Here is a 20,613-nt window from a genome sequence, read left to right as displayed (position 1 = left end):
TCAGCAAAACGTTTTCCACGTCTTCTCCACACTTTGATCTGCCTTAGGCAGAATCTGGACTCATCGCTGAACATAACGTTCCTCCACATGTTCAGGTTCCAGTGCACGTGTTGCTGACACCAGCGCAAACAGGCCTGATGGTGAAGGGAAGTCATGGCAGGCCTCCTGTCAGCTCTTTGAGACCGGAGATTGGCTGCGTGCAGTCTGTTCCGGCTTGTCTGGGCAGAGAGTCATCGGCCATATCGTCCTGCAAACTTTGACTGCAAATCTGTAGGAGACTGCCTACGGTTCCTTAGTGCTGATAGGATGAGGAAACGGTCTTCTTGGGGTGCCGTCTTCTTGGGTCTCTGACATCCCCCGTTATATGGAACTTGGCCTTCAGTTTGCAGATGGCACGAGGGCTCACTCCAAATAATGCCACAACTTGGTTTTACAAAACACCAGCTTGAAGTTGCCCTATTGCACGGGCCATATCCATATCAGTCAAACGTGGCATGCTGATTCTTGGACAGACACCAACTGACCACTGTAGCAAGGCCCATGCTCACAGGTGCTGGAAACAGGTGCCTGATTGACACCTGATTGTCAGCACCTGGGGGTACCGGAAGCTCAAAACAAGAGTCAATAGCAACAGCAAAAAAAGCTGTTTGGCATTGGCAGAGAAGATTTTGCAAATTTTTCATGGGCGCAACCCACAAATGCATGTTTCTTACAATTTGGGCACCATTTAAAAGGGAAATAAACAGGCTCTCCAGTGGTATAAGATTTATTGCCAAGAAGCATTGTTACAACAAATCTACCAAACACAAATTTCCTTACTTTTTTCATTAGTTTATATGAATAATAATCCATATAACCTACTGCCACTTTAACAAAACCCATTCACCTCAGTGTACATTTAGTGAATTGGGCAGGGTGTTTGTTAATGACATGATGATTCATTTCATTTCATTTTGTCAGTCAGTTATTTTTAGTAAGATGAGTCATGGTTTCATCTAAATACTTGAATATTTATAGTATGTTGTCTGCTGTGGAATACATTTGTGTCTTAAAAACTCTGTTTATTACAGATCACACACATCATTGATAAAATGTTGCCAAATAAGTACAACTCTGCCTCCGGGTTTATCAGTCTAGTGTGGAGATTTCCAACCAGAGTGCCATAGAGTCGGCCCAGAAAAGCCTCCAGATTACATTGAAATGTCAAATTCAACACTCAACAAAATGATAACATTTACTTTTAGATTCAGTTTAGCAAGTTGAGGATCAGTAGTGGTGCAATTTGATGTGAAGTGCAGATTAAGCTCATTATTTGTCCCTTAGGAAAGTCTTTCTGTAGCATGGAGGACCTCATTAAAATCTGATGTTTGTGATAGAAATCTCCCATGCTGTCAAAAAGGTTGTGTATCTTTAATGTTTAGTTTAATTGAAGTAGGCACTGCATTTGAGCTGCTGTGCGTTATTACCATATCAGGATGAAGGGTTATAAGTATAGAGCAGCTTTTCTAGGATAATATTGCACTCAGAAACAACATAACAACTAGATTTGAGTCTGTTAAGGACATGATTAGACCCTGCAGGTTCTCCTCTCCATAAAATTGAATTGTTTAAAATGAAGCCAGTGGAAAAGGAGGCAAAAATAGACTTCTGGCAATAACACTGCCAGGACCTGCTCTGTTTTGCATTCCATTCACTGCCTCTACCGTTACATCTCATTTTCTCTCCTCTGTTTTGCTGCAGTGCCAGTTCGTCCTCTATCATTCCTCACTCTGCTTTGATAATCAAGAAATTGTATTTTATTCATATTCTTCATGGACTTTGCAAACTATAGCAAAGTACCATTTGCTTTGTTTGTTTGTACAAGGACGGACACACCTCTCCTCTGAGATTGTGTTGAAGGATATTGTTCAAGGTGCCATCACTGTGTATTTGTGTGTATGTGTTTGTGCATGTGTTCTTATGTGTATGTATGTTGCATCAGCTGCGGCAGGTGTCTCAGGCGAAGCGTTGGGATGACGTCGGGACGGGCAGACGCACCGTCAGACAGTCCAGAATAGTTGAGTCTCTGGACTTTCCTGATGACGACTTTGGCGTCAACCTGGGAATAGTAAGTGTCTGAGGACATGCTGATAATATGTGAATGCTTAGTGAGTGAATAGTGACTTTCTTTTTTTCCAGAGGGACAGATGTGTATTATTTCTTACTATTGAGCATTACATGATTTACATGATAAAAATCAATTAGCTGGTTTGATTATCCGTTGATAGTTTAAGTAATTTGAAGTGCTTCAGAAAAGCTTCTGAAATGTGCAAATTTGCTACTTTTCTTTCTTAGCAAGTCCTATAAATTGAATACTTCTAGATTTATGGGCTGGTGAAGAGACAAAGTAAGCAATTTGAAAATATCCCCTTGTGCTCTAGGGAATTGAGATAGAGATATTTCACTGTTTTATGACATTTTGTAGATCTGTTAAATCAATTAATCAAAACAAAGATAAAAGAAAAAAAGTGAAAAATATAATTTGTTGCAGGTCAACATCTGTCATTGTTGGATCCTAATACATGGTTTACTGTAATTGTAAAAATAGATCATGGTAAAAAATATTGCCATCCTCTGTTCCACAGCAGTAGCTTCCCACTGCACTGATTTCCCTGCCCTCACCCTTTTGCTTTGTATTTCTTTAGGCTGCTCTCATTCACTGTTTGTAGTTATATATATGAAAAGAAATGCACTATAATTCATATATAACCCATATAATTGTGAGCTAAGGGGCTGTCATGACTTAACATACGTGCTGCAGTCTGTCACCCATCATATGACAGGAGTAAAGGAGGAAGTCAGGTTACGTAGCATAGAGAGTTATCTGCATAGGAAGGAAGGTAAGGGGTGGATGGGTCAAACAAACACAGGACTTTGACCCATGAGACCAGCTACAAGCTACATATGCAATGTCACATTGTTACGTTACATTATCATGTTACATCACGTCATCACATTGCATTGCGTGATGACGCCTAACCACAATTCTTTTTGTGAACCAAACCTAACTGCTAGTAGCGCTAATCCACTAGGTATCATATGAAACGTGCAAAACTATTTGAAAGATGCTATACGATCTGTTGTATGATGATACATTGATTTCTTCTGCATTTTATTAGAGATAATGAATATGTTGAAAATAATTTCCTCAGCAGCTTTTCTTTCCCTCCACCATGTCCCAGATTTCTGAAAGCTTTTGTTCCACTTTTTACAGAAAGAACAGTCCTGTCTTCCTGTTTCATCTTGTAAAGCAACTGAACTGATATTTTCTGAAATACAGCAAACACACAGCATTTTATTATTGTTAAGGACAGTAATGCTCATTGTTCAATTATTAATGATTAATAATAATTTATTAATGTTGAAATACAGCACATAACCCCATTGTTCTTTTTGTTATATTTGTGTGTTGTCACATCCATGTTAAGTTATGAGGATAATGTTTAAAATAAAATCACTGCTTATTAAACATTTCTCTCCTTTGACAAAAGGACACAATGGCTATTAAAAAGCGAAGCTCCAGAACTAGAAGAATTCGTCCTGTCTCCACCAGACTGAGTGAGTTTTTGTGCTTTGAATTGCGGCTAATTGTCTTCAATTGCTCATGTAGCATGATATATTTACAGTAATAGTAGGGTCAGGGTCAACTGACTCTCCATAGGTAATAAAAGTACTAGTATCTCTTCAGCTTCACAAGTGGTGTGCACCCTATCATGATGAAATGAGTAATCGTGTCTTTCAATATTTAAGCTGGCCTTAACTTTTCTCACCCATGCTAATGCTTATGCTAATAGATACTGTGTTATAAGCCAGTGTATTTAATATTGCATGTAATATCATAAAAATGAAGGACTAACCCTTTTTAGGTAATGACATGGCCTTTTCTCTCATACCGCCCTTGGGCCAAACTCCACACTTTTTGCCCTACTCAAGGTCTAAGAATAGCAGAGCTGCCTCTCCATTTTCATCCATTTTCTGCCTCAAAGGGCAGCTGCAGTAGCATGGCTATGTAAATAAAGGCCGTAGAGAGTTATCATATTTGTCTTCTCATATTTTAGTTAAGTAAATGTGATGTCACAACTTTCATAGAGGCTGACCTTAAATCAGTGTATGCAGTGTAGTGTTGGTCATGATGTGACATGAATGTAATTTTTATTTTGTCTTGTCTTAGGTCTAGGTGATGAGCCCAGTCCCTCTCCTACCCCCTCTGCTCCCCCGCACTCTGCACCCCTTACCCATTCGGCATCATGGGAGTGTCTGTCCACCCTACCCACCAACGGCTCGCCCTTGCGTCACGTGACCCACGTAAGGCCTCGCCCACCACGGAGACACAGAGCAGGACACCCTCCCCCAGAATCTGTAAGTTGATGAAAAATGGCGTAGCCGTGACCTCTGACTTTTTTCTGAGCTCCAGCTGGCATACATCACAAGTCGCTCTAGCCTCTTGTGATAAAAAATCCATAAAGAGGAGTTTCTCCACCACAAACAATCAATTAATCCAAATCATACAGCGAGTACATAAAACAATACAAATTTAAAAGGCAAGCAGAACAAATGTATGAGATTTGTATACTCACTTGCTTCTAACACAGCCAGCACTTTTTAAAATGACATCTGGATCTTTTTATGGCACCTAGAAGGTAAAGGAGTCTTTATTGCAATAGTGGCATCAGTGTATATGTTTAACTGCCTATTTTTTTATCTCATGCTGCAGCATGAAGTTATGTGTTTCCACAAAAGAGCTCAGAAAGGTGTTGAGGTGAGAAGGTAAACCTGACATGTATTGTTTTCAGGGGTTTCTTTTATCTCTTGACTGCTTTGTGTGAACCTTTGTTATTTATCTTGCTTTTCATGCCAGTGGCACTTTCCAAAAATAAGTTCCTTTTAAAGTAGGAAGCTGTCGCATGTGTCTCTGTGACTCAAATGTTAATCATGCACAGCCATCTCCCAGGGGCTGCAGGGCAGCCTCTAACTTAGCAGTTTGTTTGTTTAGCGACTTTGTAAAAAGCTTTTTCTAAATCGGTACAAACTCAGTTAGGGCAGCGTGATGAGGAGTTGTTTTACAAACAGGCTTCTGTTGGCAGTGGATTTGGTTCTGCCAGCCAGCCATTTGAAATGATAATACCTTATTGTCAGCCTTTCAGCTTTTTGTCGACATGGCGGATTGATCATTGTTATCCTGTTATTCTATCTGTTTCCTGTTGTGTGTATGTGTGCGTGTATGTGCACAGCATTGCTCCGAGAACGGAGGCGTCAATATGCTGGAGGATGGACTGCCTGATTTCTACAGCAAGAGAGTTCTACCCGACAGGTAGCTCACAGAATCAGTTTTATTTTTGTGCAATCATTAAAAAATGCAGTAGATATGTCTTTTCTACAGCGGCCCCTGAGGGCAACACATACAAGAGTGAAAGCACAATCATTAAGAAAGCTGCCCTACAAATCTTGGCGGATCAGTAAAACCTGATATTTTATTCTGCAACATCTGCTTGGAGCAGATCTAAACAGAAGTGCAAGAACTTAATCTTGTAGTTATGTAAGACAAATTATCATACAACTCTATAGTCCCCTTCTGCTCTGTCGAACATTTTAGCATCTTTCGGCTCATTGTTTTGGTTTACTGACCCACAATTTAACTGTTTTGGTTCACTCTCAGCACCCTCAGTACGTTCCAGCAGCAGTAGGCAGCTTTTTTTTAGTAAGTAATGCTAAATGTAACTTTCTTATTTACAAGAAAATGCCACAGGGCACCTATAAAGGTATGATATGCAGAATTATTGGTTCTTGTTTGGAAACACACTTGCCAGTGAAAGTAAAAGCCATTCCCAGATTCACTCTAGTTGGCATTTCGTCTCATTATACATGTGTTTTTTTCAACTTCTGTCTCTTGTTAGCCTGCTGCTTATGGTCTGGCACCTGGTCACTACCTTTTTAGAAAGCCCCGACCTCACATGAGCGCTGTGGGAGTACACACTTATAAACATCTTGACAACAGAAGATAAGAAAATACAAAGGACAGAGTCTTTACTTTTTAAAATCAAAATCCTGCACGTATATCTTTAACAGCCTAAATGCAAAATTAACGATGAGCTGGTAAACATAGTGGAGCATTTAGCAACTAAAAAGTGAGATGTTTTGTTCCTGAGTTGGTGGAAACTAAAGCTAAAACTGGGTAAATATTAGACCTATAGTCACCAGGTGGCCACAAACACGTCTCAAAACAAATGTTATCACTGCTCAGTATCTGCTAGATGTGTATATAAGCAACAAGTTAGCCATGTCAAGTTAGAAGGTGACAATATAACCCACTACTGCCCTCAAGCCAGTTAATGCAGGTTTAAGTAAATCATAATGTGTTCCTCACCTGAGTAGCTCCATTAACTTGAAGGAGCTCTATGTGAAATTCACAGGGTATGAATTTTCTCAACATAGAGGTGTCTGAGCCAGTGGCTAGCAGCCAACGTTGCTAACTCCATAAATGGTGCTATACAATGGCAACAGTGTTGACAGAGCTTACAGTGTTAACCAGGGGGAACCAGAGGGTGGGAACAGCACTTTGACAAAAGATATCAGTGGTAATTGCTGTATGAGTGCAGTGCAAAGCTAGCCAGTGGGACACACACATGCACTAAGAAGCTCAGATTACAACACACACAGATGTAGAGTTACTTCAATTTCTGCTCAGAACGCCATTACTCCATCATATCTTTACATAGCAATTAGTGGTGTGCTGCTATATTAATGCTCTGAGTGTTGCATCAGAATGTTTGAAATTCCTGGAAAGTGTTGACACACGGTATGAATATTGCCATGAAGTCAGTGACTTCAGTGTCTCCCAAAGCCTCCAACTATGAAGGAAATAATACATAAAGGCAGTGGCATCACATTCTGTCTTCTCAAATGGTGACAGGTAATTTTTATCATAATTATGGGATAGTCTTCTCATAATAATCGCATAAAGATTTCCTAGTTATGAAAAAGTTTCCCCATAATTACCAAATGCAAAGTTATAATCATGAGATGCAGGGTAATAATTATGAAAGAATGTTTTTTTTTCCTCCCTTGGATGAATGTGATGTGCTTCAGTGCTGTATCAGAATAGCTAAAATGGAAATGTTATCAGAGTTCCAACACATAGTTTTGAATTTAACATAATCAATTCAAACATTTCATCCAGACAGGGCTGAAGTGAGTGATATCAGTGCTGTGGCTGCTTACATATATCTAGATGTACCAAATTAATAGTGTTTGAAGATGTGATTGACAGCGGTTTTAGACTTCCTACTGGGCGAACCTGATCTGGACACAAAATATGAAAAAAAAAAAAAAAAAAAAAAAAAAACAAATCAAGAAGCTGCACCAGAAATGGCAATATATTAGTATGCCCCTACATTAGACAAGTCGTCCTCCTGTATGCTTCATACAGTCCATATTACATGCATAACAACAGGACTATTAGATATCCTTCCCTATATTGCTTTGGTTCTCACATGCCATGCAGTGGTATCAATGATGAATGAACAGCATGTTCCCTAAAGCACTCGGGCACAGATGTAGTGAAGAGATTTCATTTGCACTGAATGGAGGCCTCATTTGTAGCTCTATTTGTTCAATAACCAGAACATATTCTGTTATATAAAATAAATCATCTTGTTTACTGTTATAGTCCAGCCTCCTGTTCACCAACTAATTTTCCCTCTGAAACTGCACAGTGGTCACGCAAAAATAGTTTCTGTGCTTTTGTTAGAGACAAAACTGACTGTCCACATGTACAGAATAGATCTTTGGCAAAGTAATTATGTATTAAGGAAACACAACTATTTGCTTTGATTAAAACAACTACTTTAACAGTACTTATCCATATTGGCACATAATGTTAAAGCATAGTGCAAAAATAATCAATAAAATACCAATAAAGCATTGAATTTCAGTAAAGTGATGATTTGATCCTTTTGAGTCACTCTAAAGCATTAATATTTTGGTATTACCAATAGACTACACAACTACTTTTATGTAAAAAAATGTCACTCGAAGTGATAAACCCACAGATAATCATCACTTGACTGAGGTCCCTCGAAGCATTTTAGCATCTTTTAGCTGGTGGAGACCAAAAATGGAGCTAAAAAGAAGGTGAAAATTAGCCTGTCACTCTCAAGGTGGACAGAAACTAAATGCCAAAAATGCTAATGCTTCTGTTCCTCTAATGTACATGCTAGATCTATGAATAGTTGACTTATGTGAGAAGTTAAAAATACATATTTTCCAGCATAAGTGATAATGGTTAAAAAAAAAAAAAAAATCTAGGCTAACATGAAAAACTACAACAGAGGTTTTGTCAACTACCAAAGCTTCTCCACCATCAGACTAGTGTTGCACTAGATAATTTAAAAAACTGTCACTCACAAATTATGTTTAAAAAAATGCTATACCTTTTAAAGGGATAGTTCACTCAACATCAAAAATACATATATTTCCTCTCACCTGTAGTGCTATTTATCAGTCTAGATTATTTTGGTGTGAGTTGCCGAGTGTTGGAGATATCAGCCATAGACATGTCTGCCCCTCTAGATGGAACTAGATGGCACTCAGCTTGTGCTAAAATGCCAGAAAAATACATACCAAATTACACCCATCAACCACATCACTGCACATCTACTGCTAGTTGTAGTAGTTTGGTAGAAACAAAATGGTTCCTGCATGAAACTGCCCACAACACAGTTTGTGGATTATCTTGAGTAACGGGGTCACACTCTTTGGAAAGAGACATTGCTGTCAAGTTTTTCAAAAGTACTTCTTTTTGGCACTTTGAGCACCACAAGCCGAGTGCAATCTAGTTCCATTAAATTGGAGAGAAGGCAGACATCTCTACAGCCGGTATCTCCAACACTCTGTAAATCACAGCAGAACTACATTGATAAATGGCATTACAGGGAGGAGGAAAAATGTGTATTTTTGATTTGGGGGTGAACTGTTCTTTGAGTTGTAACGATGATTTTGACACTCTAAATGTCAGTTCTTAAGCTAGTCATATGGGAGCAACTTCAGATTACAAATATTGATTTAGATTTTGAGATGATCATACATGGCTCAGACATTTGCACCTCAGAGAGCACCATGACTACCCAGACAGTTATAAGGCCACGTGATAGTGTGTGCTCAAAGTTCACTAGCAGTGCATGAAAAAGATTCATCGGGGCAGCATGAAATATGCCCTCTCTCAAATATATTAAACCATCTGTACAGGCCCACGCAGAATAAAAAGCTGTATTATTGTCTAATGGTTCATTAGCATAAGTAACACATAATGTAGTTGGCTGTTAACACTGGGATCTGCAAACCAATGACGACTTACAATTACTGGTCAATAACGGTTGATGACTAATTGCATTAATCGTACAGCATTTCCAAAATTACCTCTAAATCTGATCCTACTGTCTGTCTCCATCTGTTCTATGGCTCTGACATCTTTTCCAATAACCTCTCTCTCTCCTTCAGTCAGTTGTCATCCCTCCATCAGGGCCAGTCGCTGAGGAGAAAGAAAAGACGCAGCGTGTTGTCCATTTTCTCCGGCTTCCGCAAGAACCGCAACTCCACCATCTCAAACCAGGACTCAGAGTAAGTATGCAGCACATGGGCTGAGTGGAAGGAGGGGATGAAATTAACATTTAAGTGCACGGACCCAGAGAATGAGATGACTGTTAAATTAATCCAGCGCTGGGCATTAACGTCACTTCATAGCTTCATAAATATTTTAATGGAAGAAAATGTTTTGCTGTCTCCAAATGTTTTCCTTTGCTTTGAATTTATGGCATTGCATACATTTAAGCTGCCGTTCCCTAACAGCTCCATAGTTAAAAAGTAGACAGTATTGCAAAGAGGAAAAAGCAGAAGGCAGAAAACTTATTTTAAAAGATTAATTATACTGATTAACAAGTTTGGGGAGAGAAATGCACTCAGTAGGTTTTCTTAACTTCATCTTTGAAAGGTGTGACACAAAATGGAGGACAAAAAGGCACTCAGTGAGAGCTGCGTATGTGTTTCAGCTGACAAAGGTGCTTATAAATTGAATTTGAAGGAACTGTGGCAATGCTGAAAACTGTTGTCGCAATGGCCTCTGCTGTTTAACAGCCATGCTGCGGCAAATGGATGCCAAGTTTTCCAGCAGCCTACAGTGGTCTGAAAGAGGCGAATAAAAGAACAGCTGACTCATCTTAAGAGTAGCTATAGATAGAAATTTCTTTTTAAAAACTGTTAACAGTGTTGTACAGTATAGTGTTTTACCTGCAGATTGTTGCTAAGCAATCAAAGAGATAGTTCATTGTTACATTCACTGGGCTGCTCTCTGTACCTGTTTCTTTGGTCTGTTTTACAACTGCACACAGTGTGTGGGAAGTGCAACAGCATCTGGGCCAAAGATCTGTTCATTAACTACATTTTCAAATTGTTGACACTGGAATAACAAGCTTGTATTGTAAGTTAATGTGTTTTTAAATTATTTTTATAATGTTATTTTTTTTAAAGGTGTGACAACAAATAGTCAACTCTTAGACAACTCAGTCTATGGAGACTGTCAACTTCTAATCTCAGTCAAACCGTCGCAGCTGCAGAAAAGTGTGGCTGTGAAAAAAAACATAATTGCATTTGGGCTATATGGGGGTACTGACTGTCTGGATATACACAGAATTTCTTGGTTTCTTCTAATAAATCATGACAAACGGCCCATTTTGGTATAGATTTGTTAATCAGAGCACGTAAGAACTTAGCGCTTGCAGAGTGCTAAATATTTTTGAACTTTGGGGAGGTGCATACAAACAGTTGCTTCTCTCTTTCACCCCCTCTCTCTAAGAGAAAGTCGAAAGTTTTGTTTACAACCAGGGAGCACAAGCAGGAACCAAACTAGATTAAGTTTAGAAGGCTCTGCTCCATATCAGTACTTTTGACAGCACCACTGCAGCACCCACACACGCACTTAGACACACAACAAACAGTGCTGGACTCCCATTATAAAATAAACTCTTATACCAAGTCAGGAAGACAAATTGTTCAGTCTGGTGTTTCAGCTGTTTTATGTGGTTTGGAAAAAAAATGGAAACTAATGTCACAAATTAGAACATGAATCAGAGAGATGGTACAAAGTCATTGTTTTTGCAAGTCACAAGTAAATCTTATGTCAAGACTGAAAAGTCCCAAGTTCTAAACTTAAAGTTACGAGTCCTAAACAAGGCATAATGCACTCCTTAACAAATTTAATGCCAATATGAAATTTACAAAAATCAAAATTGCTTAAAATTTGCATATTTTTGTTATTAAAAAGTTACGTAGCTGTCAAGCTACGGTCAGCTAAGCATCAGCTTGCTAATTGTTAATATTAGCCTTGACTTACTGTTCTTTATGCAACTTCAGATATCAAATTAAGTTGGAAGTTGCTGCATCTTCAGTTACAATTTTTGAACCATAATGCATACTTCAGTTTGTTTTTTGTTGACCACCTCATAGTTTTGTGCTTGAACAAATTTATCTTTGGGATCTTGTCTTCCAGCTGGCAGTCGGTAACTTAACATTAGTTCCTCATGGTTCTCTCCTGCAGTTTGATTGGATGCTGTCAGTTTGATTCAAACTAAGTGGATCTGGGGAATTAAGTGTTGACTTGCTGTGAAAAATAAGGTTAACGTTAGTTGAGTCACAGTATGAATTGATTTGTGGTACACTTTTAAATTACTTTTTAATCTTGGGGCTTAGGGGACTGTGTCAATTATTTTCAAGTCAAAAGGCTCAAGTCCAAGTGAAGTCACGAGTCACTGGATGTTTTAAGCCAAGGAATTACAAGTCTTTTTTACATATTTTTAAGTCGATTCTTAAGTCATCAAATTTTGGACTTGAGTCTGACTCGAGTCCAAGTCAGGTGACTTGAGTCCACACCTCTGATATGGATCAATGAGAAAAAAAACAAAAAACAAAACATGATTTGACTATCAGTCGATGACAGGCAACACTTGATGAATCTGATATGACTAATTTCTTAGCCAGAGACACCCCTAGCACAGTATATTAAAAACATAGCAAGTAAGTCAATTCAAGGACAGGTTAGATCACCCGCCACTTACTTACATCATCCCATGCCTCTCAGGTCAAACCATTAATATGATTCACTCACCAAAAAGTCTTGTGTTTTTCTGGCTGTCCGTTCCAGCAGCGCCTCGGAGAATGTCTACTCAATGATTCAGCACCCTAAGGAGGGTGGGAGGCCAGAGAGCACTGTTCCTGGAGCAAACGGGACCATGCCTTCACCTCGGCCCATGCAGGGTGTACCTGTGCATGGCATTAGGGCTGCCAGCCCCCCCTGCCTCATCCAAAGACAGGTACAGTGTCAGGTATAGTCACACTGCTTATGTTGTGACCACTGTTCAACAGAAATCCAGACACTCATTACAGTAAGCAGCTACTGACAGTGAATCCCAATCAGCTCCGAGAGTGCTGTGCTCTAGCTAACTGTAACCTTTGACTTTTGAAAGCAGAGTGACACTTCTTAAACTGGTATTTAATTTACAAATAGCCAAAACGTTTTGGCACACGTCGAATTATTCCTCTGTGGAATAGTGCGCCAATCTGGCACAGCGAACAGTTTAAGTAAATGCAAATGTGCAACTATTTCAGTATCATTGCTTCTGTCCGCTTCCAATTTCACTGGTAAGTAGGAGTCCTAATTGCATCCTGCTCCATATTCCTATAGTTATACACGGCGCGACACAGTGCACAGATGCATGCTGTGTCCGCCACCTGCTATTCTCTGTCTTTATCTGTGTCGTATGGGTGTAGCTTGTCAGAGGTGTGGAGGACTATATGGCCTATTTTAAATCTCCGCCCAAAGGCACACACACACACACACACACACACACACACGGAGTTGGAGTCTTCCAAATCCCTTTGGTTCTAAAAGTAGAGTCCATGGATCATCACTGAGCCTTGAGGGGATTTGAGGACATCCCCAGCAAAATGAGGGATAATTTAATTTTGGCATAATTAAATTCACTAGAATTACAAAATATTAATCGCAGCCTTCACTCTCACCACTGTTCACATCAGACTAGACGGCTAAATGATTCTGTACATCATCGACAACAGGGAAGTTTAGACAATATATACAGTAAGGTATGTCTATTAAAGGTTTTCGAGACTCATATATGTGTTTTGTTTTTTCCAGTCCACAGACCTGGTTAGCATGGTGTACAGCTGCATCGGGGCAGAAATCGAGGACTCGGATGGGAGCAGCACCTGCGACATCAAAGAGTCGGACCAAGATACTGATAGAACGACCACCATCTCAGACGTCCCAGCAGACACTCGGACTAATGGCCACGTGGTGTCCTCCAAACAACAGACGGACAGACAGATGGAGACGGGCAGGCAGGAGAGGATCGTACCCCTGACAGACTCACGGACTGAGATGGAGGAGGACAGACACAGCGGCAGTGGAAGCGTAGCCCCCTGTGGGCCTAGGCCAGAGCCTCCCCCACAGAGCACCAAGCCCAGTCTGTCTGTCATGAAGCAGAGACACCTGCAGGAGAGTTTAGGTACTGCAACTTAGACAGCAGGTGTTGTTTTATAGTATTCTTTGATTCTCTGAGTTTCAGTGTGCAAGACTCCTCATACAAACAGCCAAAGTGACTTTTACCTTTAACCACACAGTGCAAAACACCAAACCGCATGATCCCCTGTTGCCAAAGTGTAAATTGTAGTTTAATTGTATATGCTTTCCAGCATTACTGCGTTAGTCAGGTCAAGTCAAACTGCATCTGAAGAGCACATTCAAAAACAACCACAGCTGACCAAAGTGCTGTTTATTGTTATTGCTTATTCTAGCCTACTGTATTTTACAGCAGATGGTTGAACTTCCAAGTAATTAACATTTCTAAGGTTTGATTAAGAACGGAAACAGTAAACTGGTCTAGTGTCGTACAATCACAGTCATTATTTTGTGTCACATTAATGCAGGATTAATGTCCTGCAAAGTCAAACTCTTGACTACATTCTCTATATTTACCATAAACAGCATATTTAATACATAATGTAAATTTTTCAAACATCATTCTTAATTTACATGTTTTTCAGATACTGACTTCACTTTTTTCATCTCATTGCTGTTCATAAAATCTTAATGAAATATTCTGTATTGATAAGAGTTAGATACTGTTATCAGCACTATTTGATAAATACAATTTTATATCAAAATTAACTGATTTAAATTTAGAGCATCAGAAAGTTATGATAAATATAATGTTGTCAGATAAACTGTGACACCATGGTATAATTTGTGTAAAATGCTGGCAGCTGGCTGGCTCTGTGTAATTATAAGCTGTTTTTCAAAGTCCATTTGCTGATGTTAAAATGCAGCATATGGCACTTTTTTTAATAGTGCTGGGGCCCCAGTTGACGCTAGTTACTAGTGAAAGCATTACGCTAATGATGAATTGACAGATCTACATGCAGTAATAAGAAATACATAGATGCCAGCTAATAATACTGGTTTGCAGTGAGGCATTTTGTATCACTGTTCTGTCTACAGCTAAACTCTGGGGGGAAAAACTTTGAAGAAGTCATACAAAAAAATACTGTAGAAGAAAAATTAGATCAGCATCATTAAAAGAACATTTGTTCAAGACAAGTCTGTCAGAGTGAGTTTAATGAGAGATGCTGTATAAGTGGACAGAGAGTCCCAAAGGTACACTGTCCCAATCTATAGGGGCTTTGACAGAGAGAGGGCCTTTGTTAAGGGCTTTTGTTGGTTTCAAGTCTAGACTTTGTAATGAGCAAAATGTCCTCAGCTACAAAAGTAGCTATGGACTGCACTATGGCTCAAAGGGAATTACAAGATCAGTACAATAGCAAGAGGCCAGAACCGGTCATGTCATAAAATCAATGACAAAAATCTGCAGATTGACATTAGAAAATGGAGAAATGGTACAGAAAAGTCGACTTTTATCCTCTGATTGAAAACCCTGCTGCAATATGTGGATAATCACTACTGCTGTGTTTGTCCCTGTTAACAGGAGATGACATCAGTGACAACCCATCAGCATATAAACATGCGTATAAACATATGCACATGCATAATATGGTTATGATATTTTGTCTCTCTTGAAGTTGTAGAAAACACTAAACACAGAACTGTAAAGCATCCCCCTCCATAATTGTAGATGCCTCGCTGTTTGTTTTTTATGTTATACTTCTGATTTTTGTCTGTGTGATGCAAAAATGTTGTGAAAGAGATTTCAATCCCAGTCTTAGTCAGGGTTTACCAATTACAGAACGCACATGAAATATGTGCACCTGTTACTCAGCATTTGTGCTCAAGGGATTTTAATTTTCAAGCAAAGCTCTGATGGATCACTTTTAGAATTGTGTTGACTGTGTTTTTGTCTCACCAGAAGAGGCAGGGAGGCTGCAAGGAGAAGAAGACCAGAATGAAAGAAAGCATGAAGAGAAGCAGAGAGCGCGAGGGCCAGAGGGACAGCATCCTCTTCTACCCAATAAGGTACGTGTGCATTATATTGAACAGACAGAACAATGGAAACACACACATTTTGAAGTAACTTTCATGCAGCAGACCCCAATGCCTGACTAAATGCCGTGCTCCTTCCTCAGCCCGATCTCAACCTCCCAAGAGACAAGACCTCTCCGGAAAAGGTCATGACCTCCCCGAAAGCCTCACCCATCAGTCCAGGTGAAGAACTGGCCAACGAGCAGAGGACTTTGCCTCCTGCTCAGCCAGTCATTCCCGAGGAGGAGACTTCTGAGAGGGAAAGCCCACCAGCATCTGCCAAGCCTGAGACAGAAGCAGCAGATCCCGTCAATCAAGGTACAATGTGCACAGTAGACAGAAATTGTGATGTCATAGATCACTCATTATTAAACAGGGTTGCTGTTTTAATGTAATTTTCTTGGATTTTTCATTTAAAAAGTTTCAGATTCTATAGACTGTATTAAAGAGGTGGACGTATGCTTGTAGACTACTGGTTTGAAACCTTGAGTTAGGTATTTTGGCCGTAGCCATCTTGTTACTTTGGAGCTAGAAGTGACCATACTCAGACGAGAGGGTGGACTTTTAGAGGATACGCAGTGATTGTCAACTGCCAACCTGCATGCCACATATGGGCCCGCCAAAGCTTCCCAGTTGGCCTGCAGAATATTGATCAATTCAGAAAATGTGAGGGAGAAGAAAATGAGTTATATTCTAAGGCAATCCTTAACACAGTTGAGATGGGAAAAAATGCATTACGAGTTATTTACGTGCATTCCAGCCGCAGTTTCTAAAGACGTGATAAATCTGTTAGTCAGCTTATTGTAGGTATGTAGTGATGTGTCAAAAAGTGAAAAATCAGTGTTCCGATTAATTTATTAATCGCCTATGTTACAAAAATATTGCATGCAGTAGTCCACCTTTCACATTCTCTTTCCCTCCATCTGTTACAATTAATTAAATTATTTCTGGGGTAATTAGGTTTATATAATTTTGTGATGTCTGCTTAGAAAAATTCTGGCCCTTGAGCAAATGTAGTTGATGACCCCTGCCCCAAAGCATCCCCTGCTTTATCATCTCTTTTAGTCTACATTGGATCATAGTTTACAAAATGAACATCATACCGAACTAAAGAAGACTTGAAACTAGCAATCCAGACCTTAAACTCATATTCATCACTCAGGGTCATTTTCTTATAGACTTCTATATAATTGGACCTCTTGCAACCAGTGGAGTCGCCCCCTGCTGGCAATTAGAAAGAATGCAGGTTTAAAGCACGTTTGCAACGGCTTCACTTTTCAGACCCGAAGGCTGCGTCCATTTATTTTATACAGTCTATAGTCAGTAAGGTCATGTGGACAGAATAAGTGCAGATGATGATGATGATGATGATGATGATTATGACCATTCCACCAACCAGACGAGGAAGAAGGTCGTAATGGATTTCCAGCAACCTCACGTCACACCAGGAAGTCCAACTCATTTGACATAGGTACTGTATGTCTGACTGTGTGGTTGCAGCACCCCTGCTGTTGTACACATATGATACACACACAATATGCATGCTATTTAGTTCTACACATGGCTGCCAGAGACAAATGCACATCTCGCTGTTTTTGTTCATAATTCATAAAGATGGCACGGTGCCTTTTGTTATTTTTTATGACATGAAAGCAGCGTGAGTCTCTTATTTGATGTGCTCCCAAGCCTGTAGAGCTTCCGGGCTGTGTACCGCATTTCTGCTTCATCCTACAACCCCTTTTCAGTTCCCCACTCTGTATGTGTGTGTGTGTGTGTGCGTGTGTCTCATGCCATCTCCCTTCAGGCATGGAACGGGACAGCCCCTACGATCTGGAGAGGTCTTCAGATCGCAGATTCCCTGTGAAAAAGCCCTGTTTCCCTCAGTACAGAAACAGATCTCTGGACTACCCTGCAGGGACCAGGTGTATGTATCTGTTTCACTTCCTGCAAATATGTGTGGTATGACAACCATGTAGTCGGAAAAGTTTGCACCCTTGAGATTTTGCACTGTTGATTGTAATATAATGATTCTTGTCCAATATGGTACAGATTTAACTTTACTAAAAGTAGTATGAAAGTCAGTTAATCTTTCTGAAGTTAAATAAAAGCAAAAAAAAGTGTGTACAGCAACTTTTTGTACTTAACTTTTTGGAAAAACTTCTCTGTGTAGACTTTTTCTACATGGATGAGTCATACCCACATATTGAGTGCATGCTTGTTCCGGTATTTTATAAAAGGCTGACCAAAGAAAGAGATCAGAAGACATAATTTAAAGACATAATTTGGCTGTTTTCCAGAAACAACATGCAACAGCTGGCAGCCAGATCTGATAGTGCCTGGATAAGTGTGCTATTTAACAAGAAACTCACCATTTATTTAAACAAGGACAACCTTTCATCACTCCTGCTTTAATTGGAGCAGATTCCTTTTTTGATACTGTATTGTATTATTGAGATAATTGGCAGCCGTGCTCAGCCGACTTGTCATCAGTTTCTACTCTGAGCCATTTGGCATTGAAGACGAAAACAGAGGAATTCTAGGGGCACTAATGACATGACAAAACCACTGCCAATTAGCTCTGTAATATAGAACTGTATGTACCTACTGCATGGGCCTCAGTTACCATCACTGTGAGAATAATGAAAAGGTCCACCGGTCACAACTGATGGCATTAAATCCAGTTAAATAGAAGGTGTGAAACCTAACTGGACCTCTTTGGCCTGTCTGATTACAGTTTAGATAAGGGGATGCATCAAACAAAGACTTCATCATCTGCACAATAGGCACATTGTCACATTACTTTGTCTGTACACAATGAAATCTGATTATTGAACATGTAGGAACAATTGATTTTTGTGGCCACTTTGGGGCAGCAGAACAAGCTTAAAACACACACCTGACATGCAGTTATCACCTTTTATAAAACTGTTATCGCAAACTTGTTAGTAATGTATTCACACATCCAGCAGACACAAAACATTAGCATTCATTTGGAGCTGTGTGTCCAGTCCTCTGATGAATGGGAATCTAATGTTTATTCTCCTTCTAACATTTAGCAGCTAAATTTCCCACTTTGTTCATTAGCTAGTTGCCAGCTTTGTCTTTGTGCTGTTGGCTATGAAGCAGGTAGCGTACAGGTGGTTAATTTATTTAGATGGCCTTTTTTTTGTTTGTTTTGTTGTGTTTGTCCGCTGTGGTTACTAAGGTTGTTGAAAGCTGAGTTGCGTGCACAAAAATCCAAATCAATACAATGATCCCAAATAAACCAAAAGGCTATGCAAAGCTTAGTTATTAGGGCAGGGTTTAACAAAAGAGGGTTTTCAGATTCAAATCGATCTTTATTTAAATGATCCGATATTGATTCATAAAATCCAGAGATCCATCTCTTAATATACGCCTTTTTTCTGTGGATGCGTCGAAGCTTTAAGCCATTAGTCTCGCACAGCAATGACACCACATCCAATGACACCGCCACATCCCCCAAACATCCCCACTCCACGTGCCCAAAAAATAACAGAGGCTGTCATGCAAGGATATACACCCATACTGTATTGTTATAAAGCTGCAGCCACATTAATATATTAGTATTGTGCTATATTTGACCTTTTATTGACTTTAATGTAACTGCTTTGGCATCAATTCTTTATGTAAACATTAATATTTTTAATAATGCACTAATCAATTTGAGCAATCAATGGCGATACTAAACAGCAGTTATTAAACCTGTGGGTCTGGCACTACAGGTGACCCATTTCGCTTTTCCCATTTCATTTCGGGGGTCAATAAAAACCTTTTTTAAAGTTGCGAACATGTTACCAATACCTGTTGAAATCAAGCACATACGCTGTAACATTTGCATTCATTTGGAGTTCTGTTTATGTTAAGCTAATGGATGTAAGGCCAATATTCACTCTCCTTTTAGCTCTGCAGACTGCATGTTTGGGTGATGATTTATAATTTTGCTCGGTGACACCTTTCACATCACACATAATCACTTGATCCACTGCTGATGTAAAAAGTGCAGCTTTAAAGTCATGTATTGACGCTGTATCTGCTTGTTTAGGTTATGAGAGTCCCCAGCTTGGTAACAGAGACGCGTTATGACATTACCAGTGGACTAGGAGCAGTTTGCTGGGAAGAAAAGACTGGAACAAGGAGGACTGGAGAGAGACAAGTTTTTAAAACTGTGTGGACTCAAGTGACAAAGCTTCAACAGCTGCTTTTTCTTCCTTTTAATCCATGTCAACATTGTTTTGCTAAAAATGCATGTACTGTATGCTTTCTGTTTTTAACTGGTTGCACTTGCTGTGATTTTCTCAGGCATAAGGGAAGCTCTGACCTGCAGTACATAAAGCACACACGGTAGTTAAATGTCTCTCCAGTAAGCTCATCATGAACTGTTTGGCATTTGTGCAAAATAATTTAATATTGAAGAAAACTGTCTTCTCATCCCCCTCCCTGTCTTTTACTGACAATCTGTGACTACTAAAAGTGAGTTTGTACTGTATTTATTCTAATGGAGGTGTACATACCGAATATAAATCTGCACTAACCATTGTGGTAACTCTACCAGTTAACAATCATGTTTTTATTTGTGATAATGTATCATTTGATAACTGTGTTTGTAAGTATGCTTTTTGGTGTATGCTGATGATGATGATTGAGAAATGTGTTATCATGCACTTAGCACCCCCATCTGTTTGAGTATTTAAGTCAGTCCGTGGATCACTTCCAGTTTTAATCTGATTTTGCAGGCCTGAAAATGAGTATATTTTCTAAAAATGCTTCTATGAATCAGAATAAATAAAATTGACTTTACACAAGGAATTGCTTTATTGAAAGTCATTTTTATGCATATGTTTTTAAATGTTATATGAGAGTAACAGGCATTTCCCAAAAAGAAAAATGTTACACATGAAGGTCAGTTTATTAGTCATGAGGCTTACTACTTACTACTTGGCCTAAACAGTAGTACAATGTCTTCTGTAGCTCAGTAAGAAAATGCCTTGATAATGTAATCGCTGTTCATTTGGCTT

At 39.4% G+C, this 20,613-nt stretch overlaps 1 protein-coding gene across 7 annotated transcripts in view; it reads left to right on the top strand.

Moving 5' to 3' along the window:
• carmil3 (capping protein regulator and myosin 1 linker 3) overlaps positions 1 to 20,404 on the top strand; it is a 116,009-nt gene extending 95,605 nt beyond the window's left edge. For 2 of the 7 annotated variants that reach the window (XM_078172944.1, XM_033650443.2), the window contains exons 29-40: positions 1,982 to 2,107; positions 3,531 to 3,597; positions 4,211 to 4,398; positions 5,271 to 5,350; positions 9,535 to 9,654; positions 12,230 to 12,398; positions 13,241 to 13,610; positions 15,465 to 15,571; positions 15,682 to 15,895; positions 16,977 to 17,048; positions 17,382 to 17,501; positions 19,641 to 20,030. In XM_078172944.1, the coding sequence (XP_078029070.1) occupies positions 1,982 to 2,107; positions 3,531 to 3,597; positions 4,211 to 4,398; positions 5,271 to 5,350; positions 9,535 to 9,654; positions 12,230 to 12,398; positions 13,241 to 13,610; positions 15,465 to 15,571; positions 15,682 to 15,895; positions 16,977 to 17,048; positions 17,382 to 17,501; positions 19,641 to 19,681 (1,674 nt within the window). In that variant the 3' untranslated portion in view covers positions 19,682 to 20,030. Of the gene's footprint in view, positions 1 to 1,981; positions 2,108 to 3,530; positions 3,598 to 4,210; positions 4,399 to 5,270; positions 5,351 to 9,534; positions 9,655 to 12,229; positions 12,411 to 13,240; positions 13,611 to 15,464; positions 15,572 to 15,681; positions 15,896 to 16,976; positions 17,049 to 17,381; positions 17,502 to 19,640 lie in introns of all 7 variants that reach the window. The other 5 variants (XM_033650442.2, XM_033650440.2, XM_078172943.1 and 2 more) reach the window with 4 other exon arrangements.
• Positions 20,405 to 20,613: the final 209 nt, after the last annotated feature.

This window comes from Epinephelus lanceolatus, chromosome 12, assembly GCF_041903045.1.
Source record: "Epinephelus lanceolatus isolate andai-2023 chromosome 12, ASM4190304v1, whole genome shotgun sequence".
NCBI lineage: Eukaryota > Metazoa > Chordata > Actinopteri > Perciformes > Serranidae > Epinephelus > Epinephelus lanceolatus.
This window is presented reverse-complemented; position numbering and strand designations above follow the sequence as displayed.